The sequence below is a fragment of the Genypterus blacodes genome, unplaced genomic scaffold (assembly GCF_046128005.1).
Source record: "Genypterus blacodes isolate CSIRO-AG114 ecotype Tasmania unplaced genomic scaffold, CSIRO-AGI_Gbla_v1 ptg000015l_1, whole genome shotgun sequence".
NCBI lineage: Eukaryota > Metazoa > Chordata > Actinopteri > Ophidiiformes > Ophidiidae > Genypterus > Genypterus blacodes.
Window position 1 is genome coordinate 3,190,367 of NW_027466829.1, and position 15,695 is coordinate 3,206,061.

Here is a 15,695-nt window from a genome sequence, read left to right on the forward strand (position 1 = left end):
CATTAAACTGTGCATCATTGTTTTTTTTTTTTACCGTCTATACTCTGTCTTGCAATTATTCTGCTAAACATTTCCCAGTAGAACATGATTTCTCATATTTTCCCTTTTCATCAGCAAAATCAGACCTTTGAGATATGCAACTGTACTATGGCAAGATGCATTGAGAACACTACAGTTGAAATAATTCCATATGAATGTCCACCCCTTGAGAACATCACTTGTACCAGTGGAAAGGAACCAGTTCTTGTGTATGATGAGAAAACCTGCTGCCGTCATAATTATTGTGACTGTAAGTTTATTTATTGTTCAAAGGATGAAAGCCAATGCCTAAAATGTATTCTTATTTGTTCCATTTAACTGAATTTTAAGTGATAACCTTTTCTTCTTTCCCTCTTTTTAGGTGTGTGTGAAGGCTGGGGAGACCCCCATTACATAACATTTGATGGGCTCTACTACAGTTATCAAGGAAACTGTACTTATGTCTTAATGGAAGAAATTACCCCACGATACCACTTTAAAATTTATATTGACAATGTTATTTGTGATCCAACTGTGGATGTCTCTTGTCCTCGATCTATAATTGTATCCTATGAGTCAGAAGTTGTTACACTTAAGAATCATAACCTCCTTGAGGCACCTGAGTTAGAGGTAAAATACAATATCATGTCATATGAATGCCTTATTCTTCTTAAAAACTGATCAAAGTGAAGGCCACATTTTTGTTGAAAGATGAAATTCTTTATTTGTTCTTCATTTTTAGGCTATCAAAGATGGAGTAAGTTTGAAACTACCTTATTCACACAGTGGTGTAAAAGTAATAAATTCTGGCATTAACTTGGTTTTGGAGATCCCTCGCCTGCAAGCCATTGTTACATTTGGACTAGTTGGATTTAGTGTCACCCTTCCATTTAAATACTTTGGTAAAAACACACAAGGACACTGTGGTGAGTGCATCTCCATCCATTTACCATATTGGTTAATCACTGATGAAGTTGAAAATGAATGCTTACCATTGTTTGATTCTACGGTCAGGAACATGTAACAACAACCAGGCTGATGACTGCATGTTGCCTGGAGGTCAGTTGGTGGAGAGTTGTCCTGTGATGGCTGACTATTGGCTTGCAAAAGACATTAAGCAACCCAGCTGCCACATTCCATCTGTGCCCCCCACCAACAGCCCTGTACCTCCACCAACACTGACTCCATGCAAGAAAGACTCCATATGTGAGCTTCTAAAGAGCAGGTACCCATTTTCACATGTTTTATTAGCTCACATACATTTGCATAACTTTGGCAATATATCTTGTGTAGAGTATTTAACGACTTTTATTTGTGCTTAATTTCCACAGTGTCTTTGAAGAATGCCATTCAGTTGTCCTTCCTGACAAATTCTATGAAGGTTGTGTTTTTGATAGCTGCAATGTAGCCAACCCAGTAGTACAATGCACAAGCTTGCAGAGTTATGCTGCTTCCTGCGGTCAGGCAGGGGTTTGCCTGCACTGGAGGAATCACACCACATTGTGTAGTAAGTCAACCCTTACTATATCTCTGTATATATTGGAATCAGAAAGGCAAAGTCACATGTTTATGTCTGCTGAATTTAACACACAATTCAATAATCGCACATAATACTGCATTTAATAATTGCACATTTAAAAAAATATTTATTTCACAATAGACTGTCTATTTTATAATGTCCGGTTTGATTGAATTCCTTTTTCACAAACAGACAGTAATTGCCCATCAGACAAAGTTTACAAACCATGCGGCCCAATAGAACAGCCAACCTGTGAAGACAAGTAAGTTTGAATGCAAAGGAAATATATTTACGCTACACTTTTTCCACATTAGTATTTTTTTGCGACATGGATAAATGGTTTAAGAGTACTTAGTGGAAGAAATGTGGTGTGTTGAATTGACTGTCAGGAGCACCTTTTGATAGCAACTTCAAAGTTAAGCGTCTTACTTGATGATTGAATATTACAGTCGCAAAGAATCCACCATTCACTATACGACTGAGGGCTGCTTTTGTCCAGATGGTATGATGCTCTTCAACCAGCACTCTGACAAATGTGTGGGAAAATGTGGTAAGTTTACTGTGTTTTATCTTCAGTCATTATCTTCAGTCATTGTCAATCATGAGCCCTGTTAGTAATGTTAGTTTTTCAACAGGATGCCTTGATGCTGAAGGCATTCCACGCAAGGTGAGTGAAGACTTTAAATGTTCTTCCACATTTAAAATTCCAACATATGATATTTGCTTACCGACCAATACATCTAAACACACCAATATGAATCATTCTTTCAGTTTAATGATAGGTTTGAGTACAACTGCCAAAACTGCATCTGTGAAGAGTCCACTAAGGCGATCGCTTGCAAGCCTAAAGAGTGTCCAGCACCACCTATCATAGACTGCAGCATTCCAGGCTTCATCATTGTCAGCAAACCTGATCCACTGGACCATTGCTGTCTTGCCCTTGTTTGCCGTAAGACATGTAGCATGAATGGAGCTGTCGGTTTAGTTTGCAGGACATCACTAATTCTTTAACTACAATTGGTTTATCACTGTTGTTGGCTATTCTTGAGGATGGCTCCAAATCATTCACTTTTTTATTGTTTTCCTCATTCCTCTCCAGAATGTGACAGCAACACTTGCAAAGCTATTGACATGAACTGTCAAGTTGGATATGTGCCATTTGTCACTGTCCCTGAAGGAAAATGCTGCCCAGAGCGTACTTGCGGTAAATTTGTGTGTTCACACTATAATACATAATGAAAACGATTATATTTCTGGTAGATCCTATTCATTTGCTCATATCCTTCCTTTTCCTAGAGCCTAAAAAGGTTTGTGTCCATAAGGATGTTGAATATCAGGTAAGAAATCTGTTTATAACTTCGTATATGTACGTATCTCTCTCAAATACAGTATATACTGTGTATGTACAGTATGTGTATACACACACACCTAAAACGTACTCCTTTCATCCTTGCATTTGCTAGCCTGGAGCTTTAGTTCCTGCGAATGCATGTCAGGACTGCACATGTAGCAGAGAGCTGGAACAAGACTCTGGTCTACTGAAAGTAATCTGTGTGTTCATGCAATGTAAAGAAGATTGTGAAATGGTAAGAGAAAGTACACCAGTATCCCAAACTCTATGAAGTAGTTTTCCTCATAGGTTGTAGTTACATAACTGAACTCTTTCTTTTCTCAGGGATATGCATATGTTGAACCAGAGTCAGTTGAATGTTGTGGAAAGTGTGTGCAGACCCAATGTGTCCTCAATGTCAATGGTACCATTCAGCTTTTGATGGTAGGTTGGACTGTGTTGGCTGTGATTTTATATCTTCATATTTGATAGGCCATTATGCCACTGAATTCTGATGCGTTTGTTTGTGTGTGTTTATCTATCCATCTATCCAACAGCCAGGACAAACCTGGTCACCACCTGAGAATAAGTGTGAGCATTACAGCTGTGTGAAGAATGGTGCAACTTTCACAACCTACTTATCACATGTTCTCTGTCCTCCGTTCCAGCAGAGCAACTGTCAACCAGTGAGTATTGTTTAACAGACTACTGACTTTATTCCAAAATCGATTTACATAAAAAAAGAGCAAAATAATGACTTCATCCTCCTTAGGATACAATCCAGACAACAGCAAGTGGCTGTTGCAAAATTTGTGAGTATGATGTTTTTTCTTCAATTTGGTAAAGGGTACTAGAATGAATGTATTCATGTACAAAGTTTATGTCTCTTTGGATAAGGTGTGGAGAGGGAGAAGGCCTGCAAGATAGTACCCAGTACAAAACATGTTAGGCACAATAACTGTCAGTCTAACAAGGAGGTATATATGCCGTACTGTGAAGGAGCCTGCAACACGTTCAGAAAGTAAGAATGATATTACTAATGTATATTCATCACAGAAATGTTAAATATCAGAAGACAATCTTATCTTATCTTGTATTTACCTCTTATCTGCTTTCTTTAGATACTCCGACTTAGACACAGCTACTGTGGAACAGTCTTGCTCCTGCTGCAAGGAGATACGCTCAAGCAATCGCACCGTTGACCTGCATTGCCTGAATAGTGATGTGGTGCCTTTCACATACACCTATGTCGAGGAGTGTGGCTGCAGCCACACAGCCTGCACCAGGACTTCTGGGCGACTCCATCGCAAGAAGCGCAGCTTAACGTTGTCCTAAAATCTGTCATCCTACTGACAGATTTTGGATGCATATTATCTTTTCATGTGTCCTTACTATTATAATGTAACTCATCCAAAGTAAATGCAGAGAGTCTATAACAATGATCAAATAAACAGATGCAACCATGATCATGACTTCCATTGTTATGTTCCACGTGTGTATTGTGACAGTTTGCTGGGGTCTGTCTTTGACGAGTTCTCTGGGTGCTCCAGTATCTTCCAGCAGTTAAAGCATGCAAGTTAAATAAACTGCAAACTCTAAGTCGACTGTGCAAGTGAATGAGGTTTGTGAATCCAAAATAGTATAATCAAAATTAGTTCCTAAAAATATACCACAAATAGTATTTATTAATATATATATTTATATATATATATAAACATGGAACAAATAGTTTGGAAATTTGTGCTTGGTAGATTATTTCTCTGGCCTCCTCCTCATGCTGGTCACCATCTTTTCAAAATACTATGCATGGTTACATCATGTGTATCGGTAAATATAATGGCACAGTCCAGTAGACAGAAGTCTGCAAGTCTTTCGCAGGTTCTGTCAAAACACTGACTCACCTCCTTAACAAATATGGAGGCACAACCCACATGTTAAATGTCATTGTTCTGGTTCAGCGCAAAAGGTACATCAATCTTGTATGCATACACACTCATCATCCTCTCACAAAGATCGAGACCTGAAGAATATATATACATTGATATAGTATGACATAACATGATGGAATGATTTTTCTGTTAATGTTGACAAAATATCAACATTGAATTGCAACGGTCAAAGCCTCCAGAAGAGCCTGCACATGATCGACAGGGTCTAATGAAGTGTTGTTTTAACCTCTTCATGGATGTGATCTCATAACACACAGATAAAGTTCTCTGGAAGAACACTAAATAAATAAGGATAAAACTGGTGTTGTACCCCTCCTTAACTGCAAACACCCAATACACTATATTACAAGAAACTGGTGTTGTGAAGTCAGGTCTCTGAAGGTCCCTGTCAGAGCAAGTACCACTCGAGGAAGATGAGAAAGGCCAGCGTGTCACTTGAGTGTGTGATGCTATGGCTCACCCTCTGTCTTGGATTACCTGCTGTACACAGTGGTATGTACATTCACTAGGACACAAAGACGTTTACATACGTATATTAAGGGCAGTTTCAGTGTTAAGACAGAATCTTGTGGGGTCGCTGCAATGTCAATTGAGAAAGTCTAATTATGGGGGAAAAAATTGTAAAATGTGTTGAATGATTATCGATCAATAACTTGCTCCATGTATTTCTTCTCTTTAAGTCATGGTGCAATCTGTGACCGCGATGCCAGCAATCCCAGGTAATTTGTTTTTATGGCTTCAATGGGTAATTAAATAAATAAATAAATAATACTGAGTTAAGATGACTATTTTCTACACAAACTAGAAACAAGACTCTCTCACAGTGAGCAGTTCTGCAGTACATGGGGAAACTATCATTTCAAGACCTTCGATGGAGATTTCTTCCAGCTTCCATTCAAGTGCAACTACATCCTTGCGTCCCAGTGTAAAGGCGACTATGACTATTTCAATATTCAGCTCCAGCGTCAGGACATAAATGGGCTCAACACCATTAAGAGGGTTTCGATGAAACTGGATGGGATTGTGGTGGAGTTATCCAATTCTTCTATCAAAGTCAATGAGCAACTGTAAGTTTTGAGAGTAGAATACTTTGACAGTGACTTTTTCACTTTACCTTCAGATTTGTTGTTTCAGTGATTCTTAATATGCTATAACATTTGTGCCATTGCCATAATTTCCCTCTTCTAGAGTCACTGTGCCGTTCATCCAGTCCGGCATTTCAATTGAAAAGACTCTCTCCTATGTCAAGATAGAAGCAAAGTTGGGTTTGGTTGTCATGTGGAACAAAGAAGACTCGCTCTGGGTATGAATGCTCATTGTGATTCATTGAATGACTGCAATCAATAAATTAGCTTTAGGTAGATAACAGGGACACAAACTGTTGGTTTATACATTGCATTACTGCAGCCGTAATTTTATCTAGCACCTTCTGTTTAATGGAAAGTATGTAAAATCAACCAAAACTTAACCCCATACAGCCAGATTTAATCGTAACATGCTGATCTTGAGGATGTACCGCGATGGTCCATCCCAACAGTCACACATTTTAGTACAACAACGTTTTAGTAATTTTAGCATTGTTAAGGCTGAGATACCACAATCGGAAAAAACAATCCTTAAACGTAACATACAACCTGTGACTTATAGTTGGATATTTCTGCATTTTGACTTGGATTCTAGGTTGAGCTGGACGCAAAATTTAAAAATACAACATGTGGGCTGTGTGGGGATTTCAATGGAGTGCAGATTTATGATGCAGGTAAATGCAAAATGACATCAAAAAGACATATTTCAAAAATGATGTTCATTCACGTTAATTCTAACTACTCATCCACTGGAAACAGGGAGTTCTTTGACTGCTGTAGACTACGGTGAACTCTGGAAAGTCGACGGTCCAACAGAAAACTGTGAAGAAATCTCCACTCCAGCACCACACATTTGCAAAAATCAGGTTTGAATAATTTCAACCATTTAAAATACAACATTAAGGTAAAAGGTATTGCGGTAAACTGCAACATGTAATTTGACCTACAGAAGGACCTCTGTGCAGAACTTCTGTCAGGACCTGCATTCACCGGCTGCAAAGACCTGATTGATTCTGGCTCCTTCATCAAAGCCTGTCAGAAGGACCTGTGCTACTGTAACGGCAGCAGTAACTCCTGCTTGTGTCCAACCATATCCGAGTACTCGCGCCAGTGTGCTCATGCAGGCGGGAAACCACAGCAGTGGAAGACCGCTCTGCTATGTGGTAAACACATGTGGCACCTTTGAGTTCTTGTGTATTTTTTACAGATAGTAGAATTTCAGATTTTTTGATATGTTTACATGTGTGTGTGTTGAGTAGCAAAAACATGTCCTTTCAACATGGAGTACAAAGAATGTGGTAGTCCCTGTACTGACACCTGCAGCAACCCTCAGAGAAGCAAGGTGTGTGAAGATCACTGCATAGATGGCTGCTTCTGCCCATCTGGTAAGTTCTCTTTATTGTATAATGAACTTAAATGGCCCAACAACACAAAGAATTGCGGTTGTGAGATTTTAAATTAATTGTTCAGTTCCCCCTCTTGTATTGCTGTCACTTTGCATGGTGGGTCCAAGACTGAGTATTTAATTGTGTTTTTCACAAGGGACTGTCTTTGATGACATCAAACAAAGTGGGTGTGTTTCTGTTGGCCAGTGCTCCTGCCGACACAACGGCAAACCATACAAAACAGGGGAATCGTACAAAAAAGCATGTCAAAAATGGTAAAGAGTTATAATCTACATAATGATCACAACAACCCTTTTATACGTTGCATTAAAATACAATCAATATATCTGGATACTGGGTAATTTACTGTATTCTGGCCAATTGACTGACTAAACTGTGTTGATAGCACCTGTGCCCAGGGTCAGTGGAGTTGTAAGGATATGGACTGCCCTGCCACCTGTTCCATACTGGGTGGGGCTCACATCTCTACCTACGATGACAAAACATACACTTTCCATGGAGATTGCTCTTACATTCTCTCCAAGGTGAGGCTTTCAAAATAAAAAATATTGTCTTTCTGTAGCTGTATATCAGTATTCTGTTTGGAATTAATTGTACTTTTGTAATTTCTTGACTTTGGCTTCAGAAAACTAATGGAACCTTCACAGTTCTTGGGGATCTCGTCAAATGTGGAAAAACAGATAAGGAAACCTGTTTGGCTGCAGTCACTTTGTTGCTACCAGATCACATGGTAAAACAAACTCCTGAAGACATTTATTTGATTATATTTAACCCATTGAGACAGTGGAATAACTGTAATTTTGTATTGTTTTAAATTACAGATGATTGTAATTAAAGCTAATGGAAAGGTCATTTCTAATAAAGCAATTTCTCAACTGCCTCTTTTCATGGGTGAGTGTTGTTTTCCTTTTTCTATTCTCCTGTGAAATCATGACATCATTGTTTAATGTACCACAATGTGAACATCATTTCTTTATCTTTTCACAGACAGCGTAACAGTCTTTTCCCCATCAACATTCTACATTCTGATCCACACCATATATGGGATTGATCTGAAGATACAGCTCACTCCCATAATGCAGGTTGATATCACAGCCAGCGTTTCCAATAAAGGAAAAATCTATGGTGTGTTAGCATTCTTCAGTGCTTTCGATCGTAGTTTTAGTTATATCGACCTTTTGTCAGTGACTAATTTGTCTGTGTCCAGGCCTCTGTGGAGATTTTAATGATGTGGAAGCTGACGACTTCAGAACCAGGGATGGGCTGATTGAGGGAACGGCTGTGACATTTGCCAATACTTGGAAGACCAAATCAAGCTGCCCTGATGTGACGAGTACACTTCGCAATCCCTGCAGTTTGAGCATAGAAAAGGGTGGGTTACTATTATAGACTATAAGCATATGTCCACAAAAATACAAAATCTATTTGTATAAATTGAATTATGTATTGTATAATGTGGAAAAACACTCAACCATTTATTTGTTTTGTTTTTGTAGAGAAATATGCCAACCATTGGTGCACATTGCTGTCCAATCCAAAAGGGATCTTTTCCAAGTGCCATTCAGAAATAAATCCAGATGTCTACCAAGCTGTAAGATATGATTTATTCATTATGTATGTTATAAGTCCAATATTTGTCACTATATGTGAGTGTCTACCACAAATCCACGTTCTTTGAACTACAAAATCTCCGGTTTTCCTCCCCAGTCTTGCATTTATGACACCTGTGCCTGTGAAAACAGTGAAGATTGCATGTGTGCTGCTGTATCTTCATACGTTCATGCTTGTGCTGCTGTGGGAATCCCAATAAGTGGATGGAGGGACGTCACATGCAGTAAGCTCTGGACAAACCAAATGTCAATGTCCAATAAAATAAACATGGACAAGTACTGAAGCAATGTCTGTTTTTCTCCACAGAGAAATATGCAACTGGCTGCCCTGTAACTTTTGTGTATGACTACCATATGACGAGCTGCCATCGCACCTGTCGCTCTCTCACTCAGTCAGACTTAACATGCAAGGTTGATTTTAGCCCGGTTGATGGCTGTGGCTGTGCTGAAGGAACTTACCTAAACGAGAAGGGAAAGTGTGTGTCAGCCTCACAATGCCCCTGCTATGTGGGGGAGTCGGTGCTGAAGGGAGGACAGGTCATCAAGTTCCAAGGACAAAGTTGGTGAGGATTACATTACTGAAATTATAAATGTTATTCAGTTATTGTAACAATTGTCAAAAGTATAGCGGATATGTAGCAGTTCTTTTATTTTTCACAATCATCTTAGACTGTTTTTGCTTTAGAACTTTAAATGCATCTTTGACTGTTTTGTCTTATTTCCTGTGGCTTTAAGCTCCTGCAAAGGAGGAAGATCAAGATGCACTGGAGGCCAGATTAGTGAATGTAGGTACACGGCTCATATGATGTCTCCTATTAAAAAGCATGAAACGTGCATTACCAAGCATATAGCACAGTACAATCTTTGTTAACACATTGTCATCCCCATCAGCATGCAAGGATCCGATGGTTTTCCTAAACTGCTCAAGTGCAAAGCCTGGTGAAAAAGGATCTGAATGCCAAAGAAGCTGCCAGACTCTTGATGCAGAATGCGTAAGAATGTGACACTGCTGTAGGTATTATGCCAACATGTACGAAAGCATCAGAACTGGGTTAAATATATGTATGCTTTGTTTTACAGATCAGTACACAGTGTATATCAGGCTGTGTATGTCCTTCTGGCCTTGCATCAGACGGTAAAGGAGGCTGTATCCAAGAGAAGCTCTGTCCCTGTGCATATCACGGAGAGTCCTATGAGCCTGGGCAGACCGTCACAGTGGACTGTAACACCTGGTACAACCTCTTATCCTTCTGTGGTGAAGTCAAGCATTGGGTCCCATTTTATTGAAATTAATCATTGTTCCTTCTTCTTCATAGCACTTGCAAAAGCAGAAAATGGGAGTGCACAGAACGTCAATGTGATGGGACCTGCAGTATATTTGGAGAGGGCCATTACATCACTTATGATGACAAGAAATTCTCTTTTCATGGTGACTGTGGCTACGTCTTCACTCAGGTACACCACATGCTTTTACTAAGTCTTTGTGATGTGTCTCTGTGATGCAAATCCAGCTTTTGATTAAATTTCCCCGATATGAATCTCATAGGATTACTGTGCAGGCAGTACAGGTGGAACCTTCAGGGTGCTAACTGAGCAAATTCCATGTGGAACAACTGAAAGCATCTGCTCGACGGCTATCAAGCTCTTCTTAGGGGTACATGACACTATTAAAGACAGTTGAAATATTCACTCTGGAGGAGGTAGACAAATTAATTAACACATTTGTTTCTTTTAGAACACAGAAATTGTGCTGTCGGAGGAAAATGTCAAAGTTATCAAACATAGCAAAGGGGCACACATACCTTATCAGTTCCACTCTATTGGCATCTATCTTGTCATTGAGGCAAAGAATGGTCTGGTTCTCATCTGGAATAAGAAGACAACCCTAATGATCAAACTCAGCGCGTCATTCAAGGTTTGTAAGCATGCTTTACATTTGAAAAAAAATCCAGTGGTTCCCATTCTACAAATTAACTAGATCTCATTTCATTCCAGGGAAAAGTATGTGGTCTGTGTGGGAATTTCGATGGAAATATCAAGAACGATTTCACCACCAGCAATAAAGAAGTTGTGGTTGAAGCCCTTGAATTTGGAAACAGCTGGAAAGAGTCAAATAATTGCCCTGATACAAAGAAATTAAGGAATCCCTGCTCTCTATACTCACACAGGCAGGCATGGGCCGTAAAACACTGCAGCATTATCAACAGCAAAGTATTTGCTAGTTGCCATTCAAAGGTAACTGTCAAAACTACCAAACAACTTCACAGGGCATAAACAGAGTTCATGTCGAAAGGCCTGTAAGTGCATAAACAAATTCTTCTTCCATTAAAAAGGTGGATCCGCAAAACCATTATGATGCCTGTGTGCGGGACACGTGTGCCTGTAACACAGGAGGAGATTGTGAATGTTTCTGTTCAGCTGTAGCAGCCTATGCAGCTTCCTGTAACAAAGCTGGAGCCTGCGTGAAATGGAGGACGCCCACAATCTGCCGTGAGTTTGCTCATTTGCCTGTGGAGAGTTGTACTAAAATGTGACGTATTTTGACTCGGTATCACAATCACACAGAGTAATGGCAAATGGCTTATTTCTCACAGGGGAAGCTTGTAATAAGTGATACATTCACTAATTACACATTCTTTGATTGCTCAGAGTCTTGATCATGAAGATTATTTTCTTATCATATTTTGATTTTATTCCATATCCTTTTGTGTTGCCAGCTCTGTTCTGTGATTTTTACAACGCCGATGGCGAGTGTGAGTGGCACTATGAACCTTGTGGAAAACCATGCATGAAGACATGCAAGAATCCCTCAGGAATATGCTACACCCAAATCCCAGCACTAGAAGGTACAATTACAAATGCTGAAATGTGTAGAGTGGTTTATAGACTTAACTGTTGGCTTACCATGCAGACTTTTGTTCTTGTACAGCCAACATCTTACACAGTAGTTAAAAGTTATTGTTCCAACTTGGATTGCACTTTCTCATTTTGTAGTTGTTCTGGGATAAATTTCTAAATGAATTCCAAATGTTGCTAGGTTGCTATCCGAGATGCCCACCAGAACGGCCTTATTTGGAAGAAGCGACCATGAAATGTGTGTCACAGGAGAAGTGTGGCTGCTATGGTGGTGAAGGGAAACACTACAAAGAAGGAGAGACTGTCCCTTCAGAGAAAAACTGTCACAACTGGTATGTCACTTTCAATCTTATCACTGCTTTAGTAGGTTCTGGAAAATCTGATATTTCACAACTATGTTTAGTAATATAGCACTGTGAAGTTGTGGTTGAAGCCCTTGAATCCTTGGTCCTTTCTGAAAAATAATATAATGAAGTACTGATAATTGCAAGTAATCTAGTATGCATGCACTGTTGTTAATTAACATTTTCTTCTTTTACTTTTAAGTTATTGTTCATCAACAAAGGTGGAATGCAAATATGAAGTCCAAGGTGAGTAAGACAATTGTCATATTAGCTAAATCTATGGCTGTTCGAGTATAGTAGTTATAAAACAATAATAGTGTGGTTTGCTTGAAACTTCTTTAGGGAGTCTGTCTCGAGATGGGAGCTGTTGATGTGTGTCTATTTATATGAAATTGACTTGACATGGTGACTGAACACACACACTTTCTTTTGTAGCTTGCTATTGTTCATACCAAGGACATATATATCATTATGAAGATACAATCTATAACACACATGATGGAGATGGAACCTGTATTACCGCTGTTTGTGGAGAAAATGGAAATATTACTAGAATCATGGAACCTTGCGTAACAACTCCATCAACAACCCAGATGCCAACAATAAGAACAACCTTCAATTTCACTTCTGGTAAGAACCACATCCTTTTAACCTAATAACCTCTACATGGTGGGCCCATGGCAAAACCTGTTGTTGACCCCTATTTAGCTGCTTATGAATGAAAAGTTGTTGTAAGTTGTAGTTGAGTAAAAAAGTGAGATAATTCATTTCCATTTGGCATATAATTAACAGAAACGCCGACCAGTCCTGAAACAACTAAAAAACCCACAACAACAACTACAGAAACGCCAACTGTTCCAACAACAACTGAAAACCCCATTACATTAACCACAACTGGCTGCAGTGTTTGCAATTGGACAAGTTGGATCAACAATGATTATCCTAAGTCAACCCCAGATGGCGGAGATTATGAAATCTTAGAAAAAATTAGAAAACCAGATGTGAGTGTTTGCATAAAACCTCTGGAAATAGAATGTAGAGCCGCACAATTTAAAGATTTATCTTTAGAACAATTGGACCAAAAAGTTACATGCAATCCAGCAGTTGGACTGATTTGTAATAACAAAGACCAAGGCAATCCACCTGTTTGTTATGACTATGAAATACGAGTCAAATGTTGCACTAATAAATGTGTGGCTACACCCAGTACTACAGTCACCCTAAAAACAACTGAAAAGCCAACCACCACAACCAAAGAAAAGCCAACCATCCCGGAAACGACTGAAAGCCCCTCAACAACAACAACCACACAAAAGCCCACCGTCCAAGATACAACTGAAAATCCTACTACAACAATTGCAACCACAGAAACGCCCACAATCCCAAAAACAACTGAAAACCCCACTACAACAACGACAACCACAGAAAAGCCAACTGTCCCGGAAACAACTGAAAAACCCACTACAACGACCACAACCACAGAAAAGCCAACTGTCCCAGAAACAACTGAAAAGCACACTAAAATAACCACATCCACAGAAAGGCCCACCATCCGTGAAACAACTGTGAAACCAATTACAAAAACCACAACCACAGAAAAGCCAACTGTCCCAGAAACAACTGAAAAACCTGCAACAACAACGACAACAGAAACATCCACCATCCAGGAAACAACTGAAAGACCAACAACAACCACAAAAACCACAGAAAAGCCAACTGTCCCTGAAACAACTGAAAAACCTGCAACAACAACGACAACAGAAACATCAACCATCCAGGAAACAACTGAAAGACCAACAACAACCACAACAACCACAGAAAAGCCCACCATCCCAGAAACTACTGAAAACCCCACTACCACAACCGCAATCACAGAAATACCAACTGTTCCAGAAACAACTGAAAAACCCACTACGACAACCACAGAAAAGCCAAGTACGACTGCTGTCACAACTACTGAAAGGCCCATCACTACGACAACCACAGAAAAGACAAGTACGATTGCTGTCACAACTACTGAAAGGCCCATTGCTACAACAACCTATACAATAGTCACAAATACTGTGGTTACAATGGCATCAACAACAGAAAAACAGGTGGGGAAGACAACTGTGTCAGAGGCATCTACAACAACCACAGCGACCACAACAACAGAAAAGCCAACCGTCCAAGAAACAACTGAAAAACCCATTACAACGACCACAACCACAGAAAAGCCAACTGTCCCAGAAACAACTGAAAAGCACACTAAAATAACCACAACCACAGAAAGGCCCACCATCCCTGAAACAACTAAAAAACCCACAACAACAACTACAGAAACGCCAACTGTTCCAACAACAACTGAAAACCCCATTACATTAACCACAACTGGCTGCAGTGTTTGCAATTGGACAAGTTGGATCAACAATGATTATCCTAAGTCAAACCCAGATGGCGGAGATTATGAAATCTTAGAAAAAATTAGAAAACCAGATGTGAGTGCTTGCATAAAACCTCTGGAAATAGAATGTAGAGCCGCACAATTTAAAGATTTATCTTTAGAACAATTGGACCAAAAAGTTACATGCGATCCAGCAGTTGGACTGATTTGTAATAACAAAGACCAAGGCAATCCACCTGTTTGTTATGACTATGAAATACGAGTCAAATGTTGCACTAATCATTGTGTGGCTACACCCAGTACTACAGTCACCCTAAAAACAACTGAAAAGCCAACCACCACAACCAAAGAAAAGCCAACCATCCCGGAAACGACTGAAAGCCCCTCAACAACAACAACCACACAAAAGCCCACCGTCCAAGAAACAACTGAAAATCCTACTACAACAATTGCAATCACAGCAACGCCCACAATCCCAAAAACAACTGAAAACCCCACTACAACAACGACAACCACAGAAAAGCCAACTGTCCCGGAGACAACTGAAAAACCCACTACAACGACCACAACCACAGAAAAGCCAACTGTCCCAGAAACAACTGAAAAGCACACTAAAATAACCACATCCACAGAAAGGCCCACCATCCGTGAAACAACTGAGAAACCAATTACAAAAACCACAACCACAGAAAAGCCAACTGTCCCAGAAACAACTGAAAAACCTGCAACAACAACGACAACAGGAACATCCACCATCCAGGAAACAACTGAAAGACCAACAACAACCACAAAAACCACAGAAAAGCCAACTGTCCCTGAAACAACTGAAAAACCTGCAACAACAACGACAACAGAAACATCAACCATCCAGGAAACAACTGAAAGACCAACAACAACCACAGCAACCACAGAAAAGCCCACCATCCCAGAAACTACTGAAAACCCCACTACCACAACCGCAATCACAGAAATACCAACTGTTCCAGAAACAACTGAAAAACTCACTACGACAACCACAGAAAAGACGAGTACGATTGCTGTCACAACTACTGAAAGGCCCATTGCTACAACAACCTATACAATAGTCACAAATACTGTGGTTACAATGGCATCAACAACAGAAAAACAGGTGGGGAAGACAACTGTGTCAGAGGCATCTACAACAACCACAGCGACCACAACCACAGAAAAGCCA

General features: G+C 39.7%; 2 protein-coding genes across 2 annotated transcripts; both read left to right on the top strand.

Annotated features, from left to right (window-relative positions):
* The first annotated feature begins 147 nt into the window (after positions 1-147).
* On the top strand, positions 148-4,202 carry LOC143016550 (intestinal mucin-like protein). The gene is made up of 17 exons (XM_076170942.1): positions 148-289; positions 401-648; positions 761-944; positions 1,033-1,243; positions 1,350-1,525; positions 1,730-1,799; positions 1,987-2,087; positions 2,173-2,204; positions 2,309-2,486; positions 2,637-2,741; positions 2,834-2,874; positions 3,001-3,123; positions 3,213-3,315; positions 3,429-3,553; positions 3,640-3,679; positions 3,765-3,888; positions 3,989-4,202. The coding sequence occupies exons 1-17, from the start codon at positions 148-150 to the stop codon at positions 4,200-4,202; spliced, it is 2,217 nt and encodes a 738-aa protein (XP_076027057.1).
* Positions 4,203-5,172: 970 nt separating this feature from the next.
* Positions 5,173-15,553, top strand: LOC142988477 (mucin-2-like). Its single transcript, XM_076137664.1, has 31 exons — positions 5,173-5,308; positions 5,497-5,535; positions 5,622-5,883; positions 6,005-6,119; positions 6,497-6,575; positions 6,661-6,767; positions 6,851-7,064; positions 7,161-7,286; positions 7,444-7,561; positions 7,693-7,831; positions 7,933-8,037; positions 8,129-8,198; positions 8,295-8,432; positions 8,515-8,679; positions 8,804-8,898; positions 9,015-9,141; positions 9,225-9,480; positions 9,653-9,702; positions 9,809-9,909; positions 9,998-10,149; positions 10,234-10,372; positions 10,464-10,571; positions 10,653-10,832; positions 10,913-11,152; positions 11,251-11,407; positions 11,635-11,763; positions 11,955-12,105; positions 12,320-12,363; positions 12,553-12,747; positions 12,910-15,415; positions 15,520-15,553. Exons 1-31 carry the CDS (start codon positions 5,230-5,232, stop codon positions 15,551-15,553), a joined length of 6,420 nt encoding a protein of 2,139 aa, XP_075993779.1. The 5' UTR covers positions 5,173-5,229.
* Positions 15,554-15,695: the final 142 nt, after the last annotated feature.